The 13,892-nt window shown below is 37.4% G+C and overlaps 1 protein-coding gene across 1 annotated transcript in view; it reads right to left on the bottom strand.

Annotated features, from left to right (window-relative positions):
• Positions 1-13,892, bottom strand: part of Ptprc (protein tyrosine phosphatase receptor type C) — a 60,243-nt gene that overhangs the window by 11,656 nt on the left and 34,695 nt on the right. The window contains exons 16-23 of the mRNA XM_038348993.1: positions 13,304-13,394; positions 13,136-13,212; positions 7,063-7,099; positions 6,875-6,972; positions 6,157-6,282; positions 4,433-4,590; positions 3,618-3,753; positions 1,859-2,008 (exon numbers count right to left, since the gene is read on the bottom strand). Of these exons, the coding sequence (XP_038204921.1) occupies positions 1,859-2,008; positions 3,618-3,753; positions 4,433-4,590; positions 6,157-6,282; positions 6,875-6,972; positions 7,063-7,099; positions 13,136-13,212; positions 13,304-13,394 (873 nt within the window). The remainder of the gene's footprint in view (positions 1-1,858; positions 2,009-3,617; positions 3,754-4,432; positions 4,591-6,156; positions 6,283-6,874; positions 6,973-7,062; positions 7,100-13,135; positions 13,213-13,303; positions 13,395-13,892) is intronic.

Genomic DNA, 13,892 nt, shown 5'->3' with positions numbered 1-13,892 from the left:
TTTCACCACTGCACCTCTGTCTATTTGGTCATACACATGACGTCATGTCTAAACTATGACTCGAACCATTCATGTTGTTGAAAATTACTCTTCTTCCTAGTCATTCATTCTAGCAACTTGCTCCTAGAAATTTGTGGGTTTTTTTCAAAGTCTCCCGTAGACTGTTCTTATCAGTTTCCTTCTTGTTTACATGTGACCTCTTCATATGTCATCATCCTCTGCTGTAGACATTCATTTGCAAAGATCATCAACTCCTTTGCTGTTTTACTTTTACATAACCATTTTTCAGATCTACGTGGGTTTATACAGCCTCTATCCCCCAGAGAACTCAAGCAAAACCATGGAATGATTCTCTTTCAATTCACGGCCGTAAACATCAGATGATCACGCAATAACTTCTGACAATTTTATTATCTCTGAAATAACTATTTTTTTATTCTTTCTTCCTCCCCAAGTATTAAGATCTATTTTGCCTTCTTTTCCCTGATTTCCCTCAATTCACTGATGATTTTGATTTATAATTCCTCCATAAATTAAAGGCAATTGGGGATGAAGTAATATAACGACATTCAGTTTGATATGATTATCATGTGTAGTAGACATATTTTGGAACGTCCTACTATTCCCTACAAACATGTACAATTATGTGTCAATTAAACATTTTCAATATGTTATCAAATTAAAGATACATATAGACTATTTACTTCTACTTTTTGACACCCCATCACCCCAGTTGCCAGCCACTCTGCATCTCTATCCTCATTCTCTTCTACTTGCTTGTCTCAAGCCTCTATATTCGGTTTGTTTGGGTGGAGTAATTCTCCAGTCACTACATTCTGTCTGCTTGGATTGAATAAGGTCTCCAGGTCTCTTCCAGACCTGCCCCATATCCACTTACAGAGCACTTTGACTCTTGTGCCTATAAATGTCCTTAGTACCCAGCAGAAATTCAATCATACATGTTCAGCAAAAAGTGAATCTCTCTTTCTTTTAGTGAATATGCATACAAGTATTTACCTCGACTATACCAGCATTATCAAACAAAAAGTATTCATGTGTGCCTTTGTGGGCTTGTGGTCAGTCAATCAGTTCAAAGGAAAGGAAATAATGCTAAAGCTCTCTGAAGTTCAGTCTTGTGCTGTGACTGCTAGTCCCCCAGAATAGGGAGGACGGTAGAACTTGGAACCATTAGATGCTGCCCCCATCCTCCAAGCTCAGCCCCATTTTCATTCAAATGGTCACACAGTCTGCATCCGATAAAAAGCACATCCCTTCTCTTATGAAAGTAAATGTCTCAGTAAACTGGAAATTACAGGTGGAAGGGATAAGTCCACACTGCTTTTGATGATGAAGTTGCTTAAGCATAGCTATTTCAACACACTGAAATAACAGCAAGCTATGTGTCCAGCTTTCAGGCAACCACTTAATGAAGAAGTGGAGACACACAGACTTAGCTTTTATGTTCTGTCTACCTGCTCCAGCCAGTTCAACTTCCTAATCAGTTGTAAAGTCTTCTAATTATTTCCCTTTGAAACCAAAACCAGATGTAGTGTTTAAAAGTAAGATGTTGTGCTTACATTGCATGTGGCAGGCCATTCTGTGGCTATCGTGAATATTTTTAAACTCTTTATGTAAGCTTAGTGAAACAAGAGTGATAGCTGTAAACTCAGTCTTCAGGGTTTAAACAAGCCTCTTACATAACTGGTTATAAATTTAGACTAAAAAACCACTCTTATAGTCTTATCTTCCTCATCTGTGCGCCACTGGTTTGTAGTCAAATAATCAGCAAGGATTTCAAGAACAGGAGACATTCCACAAAGCTACTTATAACCATTGACAATGCTGTGATGATTGCTACCTGGAATTCAGCCTCCAGAGGAGAGGGGTCACTGGGTGGATCTTTCTTCTTCATGTTCTGTAGACATGAATGTAACTCAGACAAGTTCACTTCTGTTTCTCCAAACTGATTGTATTCCACTAGGGCCTGATGGATCAAGATGTACTGTGCCTGCAAGAAGCAAAGAACAACACACATAATTAACATGTACTATAGAAGCCTCTGTGTAATTAGTACAGAAGTTTCCACACTGGGAAGCTGTGTGATAAAAGAACATTGATATTTGTAGCATACAGTCTTGAAATTGACTCTCACAGTTTTCTAGACTATGAATAAACTATATTTAAAGCTAAAATTCCAGAAAAAAGCTTTGTCAAATAGAGTATCAGTTGTATGTGGCCTTAGTTTTATGCCTAGATTTTTTTATTGACTCATAGTCTATTACTTCATTCAGTTATTAATATTGAGATTGAAATGAATATTATTCAAAATTATAATAATTTTCAATCAGAAAAGTAGATTGATATCCTATAGAACTTATTATTCAAAGTTAGCATTTCTCTTCAATGAATTAAACTACCTAGGATCTAGTATGTCAAACCCAAATCTAGCAATTCTAAACATTTTTGTTATCTCATTTGAGGCCTTTCTTGTTTGTTTTTGTTTAAGAAATATATATAATTTTAATAAGCCTTTTAATCTGCCATCTCTAGTTTGACATGTCTTTTGACTGATTATTTTCTGGGTATCATTTATTTTTATAAATCTGCCCTCTTGTCTATTTATCTACAAACATACAAATACATGTACTTCACTGATATTGGTTACCCTGTGGTATCCATCTCTGTATGCAACCACATAGAAGAATACACACTGGATCGTTCTCTCCAACACCACAAGTCATTGCCTGTGATTTTTCCATTCCCCACTATAGGTATTCAGATTATTTCCAATATTTTGTTATTCTAACTATGCTAAATCCAAGGATCATTCCTGCACCTGTTTCTGGTTATGACCATTTACACAGGCAAATTTCTTCTGTTGCCACCCAGACATTTGCAATAAAAACTATCACTTCCAGTTAGCAAATGTCATGTCTCATGCAAGCAATATGTCTAAGTGCTTCAACTTATTCTTTCCTTTTACCCATTTTTGTAGTTGTTATATGAGATAATTACTGACTTTATCTCAGTACTATTTCCATTTTATGGATAGTTGATCTGATGCATAGAAAGATTAAAAGAAATCCAATAGTATATAAAATAAGCAATTCAGGGCCTGTATTTGAATTTCTGAACTCTAGTCCAAAGAGCCAGGTTCTTGCAGGGTGTGGAGGTTCCTAACTGCTAGCATAGCACTTGGGAGGCTGAGACAGGAGTTCTGCAACAAATTCAAGGTCAGGTAGCTGTATAGTGAGATCCTGTGTGGGATAAACAAACAAAACAAAAGATGGTCTAAGCACCTACACTATTCTGTCTGCTTAATGTTATGAAAAGCTACCAACACTGTTTCCTCTTTTTTATCATGTTCAGGCATGTAAGTGATTTTACTGTTTTGGGAATATTTAAAGCTTATATGGCTTGCGTGGTATGTTTCAACACAAGTACAAAGTGATTGTGGTAGAGATTAGCTCATTTTAGTTCTCAGAAGTGAAAATATCTTCTTTCTCCACTGTTTGAAGTTATAATAATATGGATTTCTTTTACACCCCCCAATCCTCATCCCTGAATATTTAGTCATCAAACAATAATGAGCCTACTCGTGAAAAGTTTGACTTTACCTCCACTTGTACCATGAGGCACCTCTGTCGCCTTAGCTTGACAACATAGCCGTAAACATCCACTTTGCCCTCTGCTTCCAAGCCTTCCAGCATGGCATCAATTCCGATGTAGGTTCCTGTGCGCCCAACACCAGCACTAAAAGGAACAAGCAGAAAAGTGAGGTGAGAGGTAGACCAGATGACTCAGTGAGTGAAGGAGCCTGAGTGACAAGACTGACCTGAGCTTGATCCTTGAATTCCTCTTAAAGGTGAAAGGAGAGAACTGCATCCATAAAGCTGCCCTCTATTTGAACACTACACACACACACACACACACACACACACACACACACACACACACACGCGCACACACACACACACGCACACACACGCACACACACGCACACACGCGCACACACGCACGCACACACACGCACACACGCATGCACACACGCACACACGCACACACACGCACACACACACACACGCGCGCGCACACACACACACACACACGCACACACACGCGCGCACACACACTATTTTAAAAGGAATAAAAATGTAACCCATGTTCACAAGGAGGAAGAGGAGGGTAGGCAATAAGGCAAATTTCATCTTAAAAAGTATTTACATATTTACATTCAGGTCCTAACTATTTCATAAATCATAACATCAGTGTATTCCCCTACAATTATAAAATGTCAGTTTACAAGAACAGCTGTTTGAGAAATGAATCTTAGTAGATTGTCGAGAAAACAGCACTAGCCAATCAATATCCCTAGCTGCCCAACAGAAGGGTTGCACAGAGCCACAGCGGCTCTCGCCCTGCCAGTCCTTACCTGCAGTGCACCACGATGGGGCCGCTGAAGAAATTGCTGAAAGCATTAACCCTCCGTCGAAGTTTGAGGAGCAGGTGGGGGTCTTCAGGAACCCCATGATCTGGCCAACTGGTAAACTGAATGTGTGTCACATCTCTTCCAGTGGCTTTTTCTTTTTTCTGGTCAAGAGATGATGTATTCTTTGAGATGTTTTCTTTCAAAGCAAACTCAAGGGGATAAGTATGGAAAAAAAGAGAACCTGTGCAATAGGTTCCTCGTGTAACTACCCCCAAACCTTTGCCTCAGACACTCTCTTCTGTGGTTCTCCAATTTCTTGTCTGATGAGAAGTCACACTAGACTCACATACACCACCCAGTCAATGAGTTATGAGCAGAGTCAGGAAGAGTAAGGAAAGCAGAAACTTCTCAGACTTTCTATCCTATGATATCAAAGTTAGTAATAAAATAAAAAATAATGAGAGACTAGAAAAGGTAGTGGAGAGGTGTAGGTGGGTGTTTCGAAACTAAGCAAACACTATCCTCACAGCGTATTAGAATTCATCTGTTTGGTTTCCTGGCAAGTAGTACTCTTTTGTACATGTAGAAAGTATAATTTGTTTTTTTGATTAGCATTCTGTTCTATAGATTATCACACAGAGAATTATCCACTTTCAAAAGATAAATACTAAAAAAGTTTGCTTGTAAGTTTCCAATAGAAATTATAAAAAATTCATTAAGATAGATACCTCAGAAAAGTTGCAGTGACCAGCTAGGCATCAACCCCTAAACAGCTCCTCCATATATATACAATGGGGACCTTTGCCAAGCATGCATTTTTCTATTGGCAATAAATAGGGTTGTTTATCCCCAAGAGCAGAGCAAGAAGGCTGTAGGAGAAATAGCTAGCAAACCTGTACTTTTGGTTTTTGTTTTACTGAAGATGTATCTGAACTTTGCACAAAGTTAAACTCAAATAAGATACGCATGTTTAAATTGCACTATTAAGATATACATGATAAATTAAGTTGTGTTTGTTATATTCAGAATGGTGCACCATTACTATCTAATAATAAAACATTGTTGTCATTGTAAAATAAAAGTCTAAGCCTTTCCGACTCCCCATTTTGACAACTCAGCCTAAGGCAACTACTAATCTGTTTTCTGCATTTATAGTTTCCTCTATCTGGAAATTTCCTGAAAATAGAATTATATAATAAGAGATGACCTGCATTTCAACTCTTTCCAAGGCCATGCTGACCTCATTCTTTGCTGAACTGAATACTTTCTCTCTCTCTCTCTGTCTCTCTGTCTCTCTGTCTCTCTCTTTCTCTCTCTGCTTCTCTCTCTCTCCTGCATAGTTGTAACTTAGTACTTCTCAAAATGCTCATACCATATGCCATTTTTAAAATATGCTCTTCATAATTCATACAGACTATTGACAAGCAGGATTGTTTGTTTTTCCACTTAATAACCTCATCACTGATTCAAAATATCTTGTGGACCCTCTTGTTACTGCTTCAGAGGTCCAGCATAGCAGGTACTTGTGATTCGTGTAAAGCATGAATCAGCAATTTGAATTCTCTCCTACTGGCTTTCATGGTCATTTCAACCTGGCTCTTTCTCCTAAAGATCATTAAAAATAATTTTTCCCAGATGTGTTTTAGCTCTTCACATATAATATTCCTTAGCTGCACTTTTATAAAATGTCATGCCAAGCCAAAAGTTACATAATGAAAGAAACCCACATGTGTGATGTTCAGCTTCTGAATGATGTAATCGGGACATATTTTGTGTTCGATGATCTTTACCACAACATCTCTGAAAGCCCGGGTGCCTTCTTCCATGCTTGGCCAGTACTCTGCACACTTGTTCTGTGGTTTTAAAAAAAATCACCCATGACTCCAGAGTATCATAAAACAGTTTCTATTTACTCCTAAAACATTGACAATCAAAAATCTATTTAACTATTATTCCCCCAAGCATTTGGAAATTATTTAAATAACGTTCACTTTGAGCTGAAATGTATTCTAATTCCCACTAGGGTTTCTGGATGGGTTTATCTTAGCCAATAAGCAGAAGGACAATCTGCCCAGCCATCAACATCTATTACAAGAAAACTGCAAAAAATGATTAGCAAAAGATGTTCACTTTCAGGCTCTGGTTTTCATCTCTCTCAACCTTGTATTATGTGGGTGTCCACTGTCTACCCAAGGTCAGTTTGTTGTGATCATTCACAAATAGTTGTGAAGTTGGAACGTTGCAATGTACAGAACTTATCATAATGCCAGATAAAAGCCTCAAAACCAATGCACTTTACTATTACAGATTTAGGTTTTCTACCTGTATGAAAATGTACATAAAATGTTAACAAGGTTAAAACAGAGAATTGTCTGTATTACTCATATGAGATGCACCTCAGCATTTCCTTTCCCAAGTTCCAACCTCAGCCTTCTGGGCTCTTACCCTGTTTCCTTCTTCACATCGTGTGACCATGACAATAACTGTGGCTTTTTGTTCCCAGATCATCCTCCAGAAGTCATCGACCGTTTCATCCCGGGGTCCTAGAAGTGAAGTACAAGTTACAAGATGCTGTCTTAGAGATTCTGCCAAACCAGTTTCCAAGAATAACTCCAGGATTGGAAATAAATTACCTTGTGCAGCAATGTATTTTCTTGGTTCTTTGAAGCCCTGATAAAAACACACAAAGAGAAGATAGCATTTATAGAAAACTTGTTCATGCAAAACTCTGAATCAAAAGAAGTTGACATGGCTCTATCGTGGTTGTGAACACATCTGGCCATTTCCAGATCATAGTAGGGAGCATTTAACGGTGCAGAGCAAGTTAGTTAGCATTTGCAAACAGCATGCCTGACCTGCATATATGCTTGCCATGTACTCCAAACACCATTTATAATTAGACTTCATCTCCTCAGAGATGGTGAGGAATTAGCAAAATGAGTCCACACTTTCCCTGTTTATAAACTGCCTGCCCTACAGTATCCTCCACTATTTAAACCTTTTTACCAGGCATGGAGTTCTTTTTCATAATTTTACTCAATTTCTTGCAATAAATTCCCCAGGGAACACACCTACACTTCGACATATTAACTATTGCTAGAACATGCCTTAGATTCCCTGGAGTTCTTTTATATCATTCCAGATATGAAAAATAAAAACATTCTTTATCTGTAATGACTGCTTTCTCTGCTCCACTCACTAAGACAAGGAGGCAGTACAGACACAGATAAAATATGCTCATTCCTTGCAAAATACTCTCAAGCACTTTACATTTACCTTGGTAAATAGGGAAATTCCATAAGAAGAGTTAGTGTTGCCATTGCTTGAAATTTTGCCCATCGGGTATATGAATCCTCATTTAATTTAGTAAGTCTCATGATAGTATCAGTCATTTGCATTTATTCATAAAGTCCAGGCTGGGTAGCTACAGTTTGTCAAGAGCCTATGTAGGAGCTGACAAGATCTGCTTTCCGGAGGGTTGGAACTCAGTTAGAGAAACATAATTATAGCTCAATCCTATCATTAGCATACATATTTGAACAGAATATGTAGGCTATTTATTTTTAGAACCTACCTAAAACCTCACAAAATCTCTAGCATTGCCATATCTGCTCTGAGTTACATTCCTTTGAAAGAGAAGACACTTGGAAAATAAACTTGTGTACTCTAAAAAAAAAAAAAAAAAAAAAAAAAAAAAAACCTTGGTCACCATAATTGTGACTGCAGAGATCACTTGCCAAAATCAGTTAAAATGAAGGTGAAAATTATAACCAATGACTAACTTATTTTGGGAACCACTCTTCACATGTGAAAGTATTGCTTACTACTGGAAACAAGCTTTACAGAGAACATGAGAATAAGAGTTTATATTATGAAGATCATTCACACATTCAGGAAAAATGCGTCAGTTAGAGACCAGAGCATGGTTTTAAGAAAGATTAAAAAATATTAGTTATCAAAAATATTTGATGAGAGACAGGTACCTTCAGAGACCACCTGGGGATACAATCCCAGTCTCGATTCTAGGAAAACTGGAACTATTTTACCATGTGTTGTGGGAGCTGAACCATCCCTGCGTCTCAGGGATGAAGCTGACTTGATCATGTGGATGATGGTTCTGATGTGTCCTTGGATTCGATTTGCCAGTATTTTATTTAGTATTTTTGCATCAATGCTCATGAGTAAGATTGGTTTGTAACTCTCTTTCTTAGTAATGTCTTTCTGTGGTTTGGGTATCAGGGTAATTGTATCCTCATAAAAAGAGTTTGGCAATGTTCCTTTTGTTTCTATTGTGTGGAATAATTTGAGGAGTATTGGTATTAGTTATTCTTTGAAAATCTTGTAGAATTCTGAGCTGAAACCATCTGGTCCTGGGCTTATTTTTTTTTTTTTTTTGGTTGGGAGACTTTTGATGACTGTTTCTATTTTTTCAGCAGTTATAGGTCTGTTTAATTTGCTTATCTGGTCTTGATTTAATTTTGGTAAGTATCCAGAAAGTTGTCCATTTCTTTAAGTTTTCCAATTTTGTGGAGTACAGGTTTTCAAAATATGACCTGATGATTTTCTGTATTTCCTCCGTGTCTGTTGTTATGTCTCTCTTTTCATTTCTGATTTTGTTAGTTTGGATATTCTCTCTCTGCCTTTTGGTTTACTTAATTAATATATGGAAATCACTGAAGATGATAACTGATAACAGCAAATGCATTTTGCAAGTTGCAATATGTTACCCAATAGCCATATCACTTATGTGAATAATTTAACCCTGGAAAACCATATAATATCTCAAAAAGTCACTTTATTAATGATTAAAACACAGATGTCAAAGGTATATGTATTCATGAGTGATTTAACTAGAAAATATATCTAAATTAATTTTTTCTCTTATACAGATTTATGTGTAGTTGATCAAATTCTTATTCCCAAATTTTATATTTGCCTGGAGCCCTAAAATGTGCTTTTAAATGAAAGTAGTGTCTTTGCAGATCTGAGAGTTAAAATGATGTCATAGGGTGCAATGACCAGTGTTCATATGAGTGGAAGGGGTGGGTTATGAAAATACAGGAGCTAAAACAGCCAAGAAGTTCATGACGTTGAGGCAGAGACTAGAGAAAGATAGAGAGTCTTTAGTGAGCAGAAACAAGGATAGATAGAATCCTCCAGAAGCCAAGGGTGGCCAAATAGGATTTTTTTTCTCCCAGAGAACTTGAGCGAACATGATATGTACTGATATCTTGCTTTGAAAATTTTAAGTTCAAGAACTCAGAGAATAGAATTATGTTATTTTCCTGGTACTAATTTGTGATATTTTATTATGCCAGATCTCAGAAATATGTGTGTGTGTGTGTGTGTGTGTGTGTGTGTGTGTGTGTGTGTGTGGTACCCACATTTGTAAAAGAAACATTACTAAAGCTTGAATTGCACATCAAACCCCACACATCAATAGTAGGAGACTTCAACACCACACTCTCCACAACGGACAGGTCAACCAGACAGAAACTTAACAGAGAAAGAAGAGAACTAGCAGATGTAATGACTCAAATGGACTTGACAGACATCTACAGAGCATTCCATCCAAGAGAATATACCTTCTTCTCAGCACCCTATGGAACCTTCTCTAAAATTGTCCACATACTCAGTAACAAAGCAAACCTCAACCAATACCAAAAAAGTGGAATAACCCCCTGTGTCTTATCAGGTCACCATGTTTTAAAGTTAGAATTTAACACCAAAACAAAATGCAGAAAGTCTACAAACTCATGGAAATTAAACAGTGCTCAATTGAACAAACCTGGGTCAAGGAAGAAATAAAGAAAAAAATTAGAACTTCCTAGAACTAAATGAAAATGAAGACACAACACACCCAAACCTATGGGACACTATGAAAGCAGTGCTAAGAGGAAAGTTTATAGCACTAAGGGCCTATGTAAAAAGTAGAGAAATCTCACTCTAGTGACTTAGCAGCACACCTGAAAGCTCTAGAACAAAAAGAAACAGACTCACCCAGGAGAAGTAGATGGAAATAATCAAATTGAGGGCTGAAATCAACAAAATAGAAACAAAGAAAACAATACAAAGAATCAATAAAACCAAGAGTTGGTTCTTTGAGAAAATCAACAAAATAGACAAACCCTTAACCAAACTAATCAAAAGCCAGAGAGAGAACATCCAAATTAATGAAATCAGAAATAAAATGGGGGACATAACAACAGACACTGAAGAAATCTAGAGAATTATTAGGTCATATTAAAAAACCTGTACTCCACAAAATTGGAAAATGTAGAAAAAATGAAGAATTTTCTGGATAGGTACCATATACAAAAATTAAATCAAGACCAGGTGAACAATTTAAATAGACCTATAACCAGCAAGGAAATAGAAGCAGTCATCAAAAGCTTCCCAACCAAAAAAAAAAAAAAAAAAAAAAAAAAAAAAAAAAGCCCAGGGCCAGAAGGTTTCAGTGCAGAATTCTACCAGAACTTCAATGAAGAGCTTATACCTATACTCCTCAAAGTGTTCCACATAATAGAAACAGAAGGAACATTGCCAAACTCTTTTTATGAACTACAGTTACCTTGCTACTGAAACCACACAAAGACACAACCAAGAAAGAGAATTAGAGACCAGTCTCACTCATGAAAATGGATGCAAAATTACTCAATAAAATGCTGGCAAACCGAATCCAAGAACACATCAAAAAAATCATTCATCATGATTAAGTTGGCTTCATTCCAGACATGCAGGGATGGTTCAACATACAAAAATCTATCAATGTGGTCCACCATATAAATAAACTGAGAGAAGAAAACCACATGATCATCTCAATAGTTGCAAAAAAAACAAAACAAAACATTTAACAATATCCAACACCGCTTCATGATAAAGGTCTTGGAGAGATCAGGGATATAAGAACATATCTAAACATAATAAAAGCAATATACAGCAAGCCAACAGCCAACATCAAATTAAATGGAGAGAAAAATCAAACCAATTCCACTAAAAACCAGGAACAAGACAAGGCTGTCCACTTTCTCCACATATATTCAACATAGTTCTTGAAGTTCTGGCTAGAGCAATAAAACAACAAAAGGAGATCAAGGAGATTCAAATTTGAAAGGAAGAAGTCAAATTTTGCTATTTGCAAATGATATGATAGTATATATAAGTGACCCCAAAAACTCTAGCAGGAAACTCTTACAGTTGATGAATACCTTCAGTAATGCGGAAATGTAAAAGATCAATTCAAAAAAATTAGTAGCCCTTCTATATACCAAAGATAAAGAAGCTTAGAAACAAATCAGAGAAACATCACCCTTCACAATAGCCACGAGTAATAAAATATCATGGGGTAACACTAACCAAAGAAGTGAAAGACCTGTTCATCAAGAACTTTAAGGCTTTGAAGAAAGAAATTGAAGAAGTTGCCAGAAAATGGAAAGATCTCTCCTGCTCTTGGATACGTAGGATCAACATAATAAAAACTCCTACCAAAAGCAATCTATAGAATTAATGCACTGGGCTGAGCTCTCAAAATCCTGTTTGAAGAGTTGGAGGAGTGAGGGTATGAGCAGAGAAGTTGGGACCATGATGGGGAAATCCACTGAGGTGGTTTGTCTGGGCTGATGGGAGCTCACCAACTCTGGCAGGACAGGGAAGAAACCAGCATAGGACCAAACTGGACCTTCTGAGTGTGAGTGACAGTTGTGTGGCTGGGGAAGACTGCTGGGCCACTGGCAGTGGCACCAGGATTTATCCCTACTGCTTGTTCTGGCTTTTTAGTAGCCCATTTTTTTTTTTTGGATGGATACCTTGCTCAGCCTAGATATAGTAGGGAGGGCCTTGGACCTTCCCCAAAGTAGTGTGCCTTGCCCTCTCTGAGGAGTGGATGGGGGTGCAGGGTAGAAGAAATGGGAGGAAGGGAGGGAGTAGGAACTGCGATTTGAGTGTAAAATGAAGAAAAGATGGGTTGTTTTCTTTAAAAAAAAAAAGAAATATGAATCCATGAGGACTCACCTGATAGAAGAAAAAACTGGGTAGATGGGTAAGAAGATGTTCTTAGCCATACATATGTGTTTCCCTACTGTGTAAAATTCTTTAGCTCACAGGAAGCATGCTTGATTGAACATTATATAAGGCAAATTTGTAAGTGTTTTAATAAATCCTGTCTAGATAGTTTCAATTTGGATGACTGCACAGGAGAGGAGCAACATCAATGGAGGAAGCGGCTACTGCAGTGCCTTGTAGAACAGTGCCTTGCACAACAGTTTGGGGTCAAGCAGACCTGAACTGCAACTCAGCTAAAGCCTTTACTGATTTTATTAGTCTCTTAATAACTAAAGAACCTGGGCTTCCCATCCTCATCTATCTAGAGGGCATAGTGCGCTCAGATGAAGAAATGCAGAGTTCTTATGAGAATGTGTGCAGAGAGCATTCAGTCTAACGTACAGCAAAGAGCAGGTTTTAATCTTGGCTAAGAAGAAGCACTATTTACTTCCAGCACCAGCAAGCATACACATAACTATTTTTGCAAGCATTAATGATTTTGTTGTAGGTGCCAGTGATATTATGGGCTTAGCTGAAAATATTTCTAAGAACTTCCCTAAAGTTTTCCAGAAAGAGCGGAGGAACTCAATGGAACACACACATACAAAGAAGATGAACATTTCCAGCAGCCAAAAGAGGCTATAAGGTAACAGCATCTTTACTCACGTCAATGTAGCTGGCATTTATGTACGTGGACCCCGCATCTCCATTTATTTCAGAGAGTTCAACACGGTTATAATCATCTGTTTAAAGAAAAAGAACACTTCAATATTGAAATACCGAGTAATCACTCAGTGTCAGCATACAGAAACTCAGTTCCCTATGTGCACTCACAGGGAAGGATGTCAACGTAACGGTTTTTATTCTGATTGTGGGGCTTCCGGGCATCTTTGATAGAAAACTTGCTGAATACCCGTGGAATGCTCTGAAAGACACAAGGATTCTTGAGGTTACAGAATGTTCCGAAACAAAGAAGGAGAAGGAGGAAGAAGAGTGGGGATGAAAAAAGATGGAGAGAGGGAGGGAGGGAGGGAGGGAGGGAGGGAGGGAGGGAGGGAGGGAGGAGGAATGTTAAGCTAGTTTCTCCTTTGCCAGGTGTCACTGGAGCTAAATGAGATAACTTATAAATATATCCTTTCTACTGACAAACATGCTAAATAAAGTAGCTGGAATTAATTTTATTATGTATTTTTCAAAAAACCCATATCTTTCCTATAAAATAAATGACAGAAAAATTAAACTAAAAATAATTTCAGAAAAATATCTTAATTCTACATTAAAAATATACAATAATCAATGTGACACTCAAGACTTTAGTTCATGACTGATCATTAGATAGCCATATAGAACATAAGAACAAAATGAGCCAAATATGTTTCGTGACAGGACTTCATAATCAGTTACAATGCACTAAAACACTGTA

Source organism: Arvicola amphibius, chromosome 12 (genome assembly GCF_903992535.2).
Source record: "Arvicola amphibius chromosome 12, mArvAmp1.2, whole genome shotgun sequence".
Lineage (NCBI taxonomy): Eukaryota > Metazoa > Chordata > Mammalia > Rodentia > Cricetidae > Arvicola > Arvicola amphibius.
This window is presented reverse-complemented; position numbering and strand designations above follow the sequence as displayed.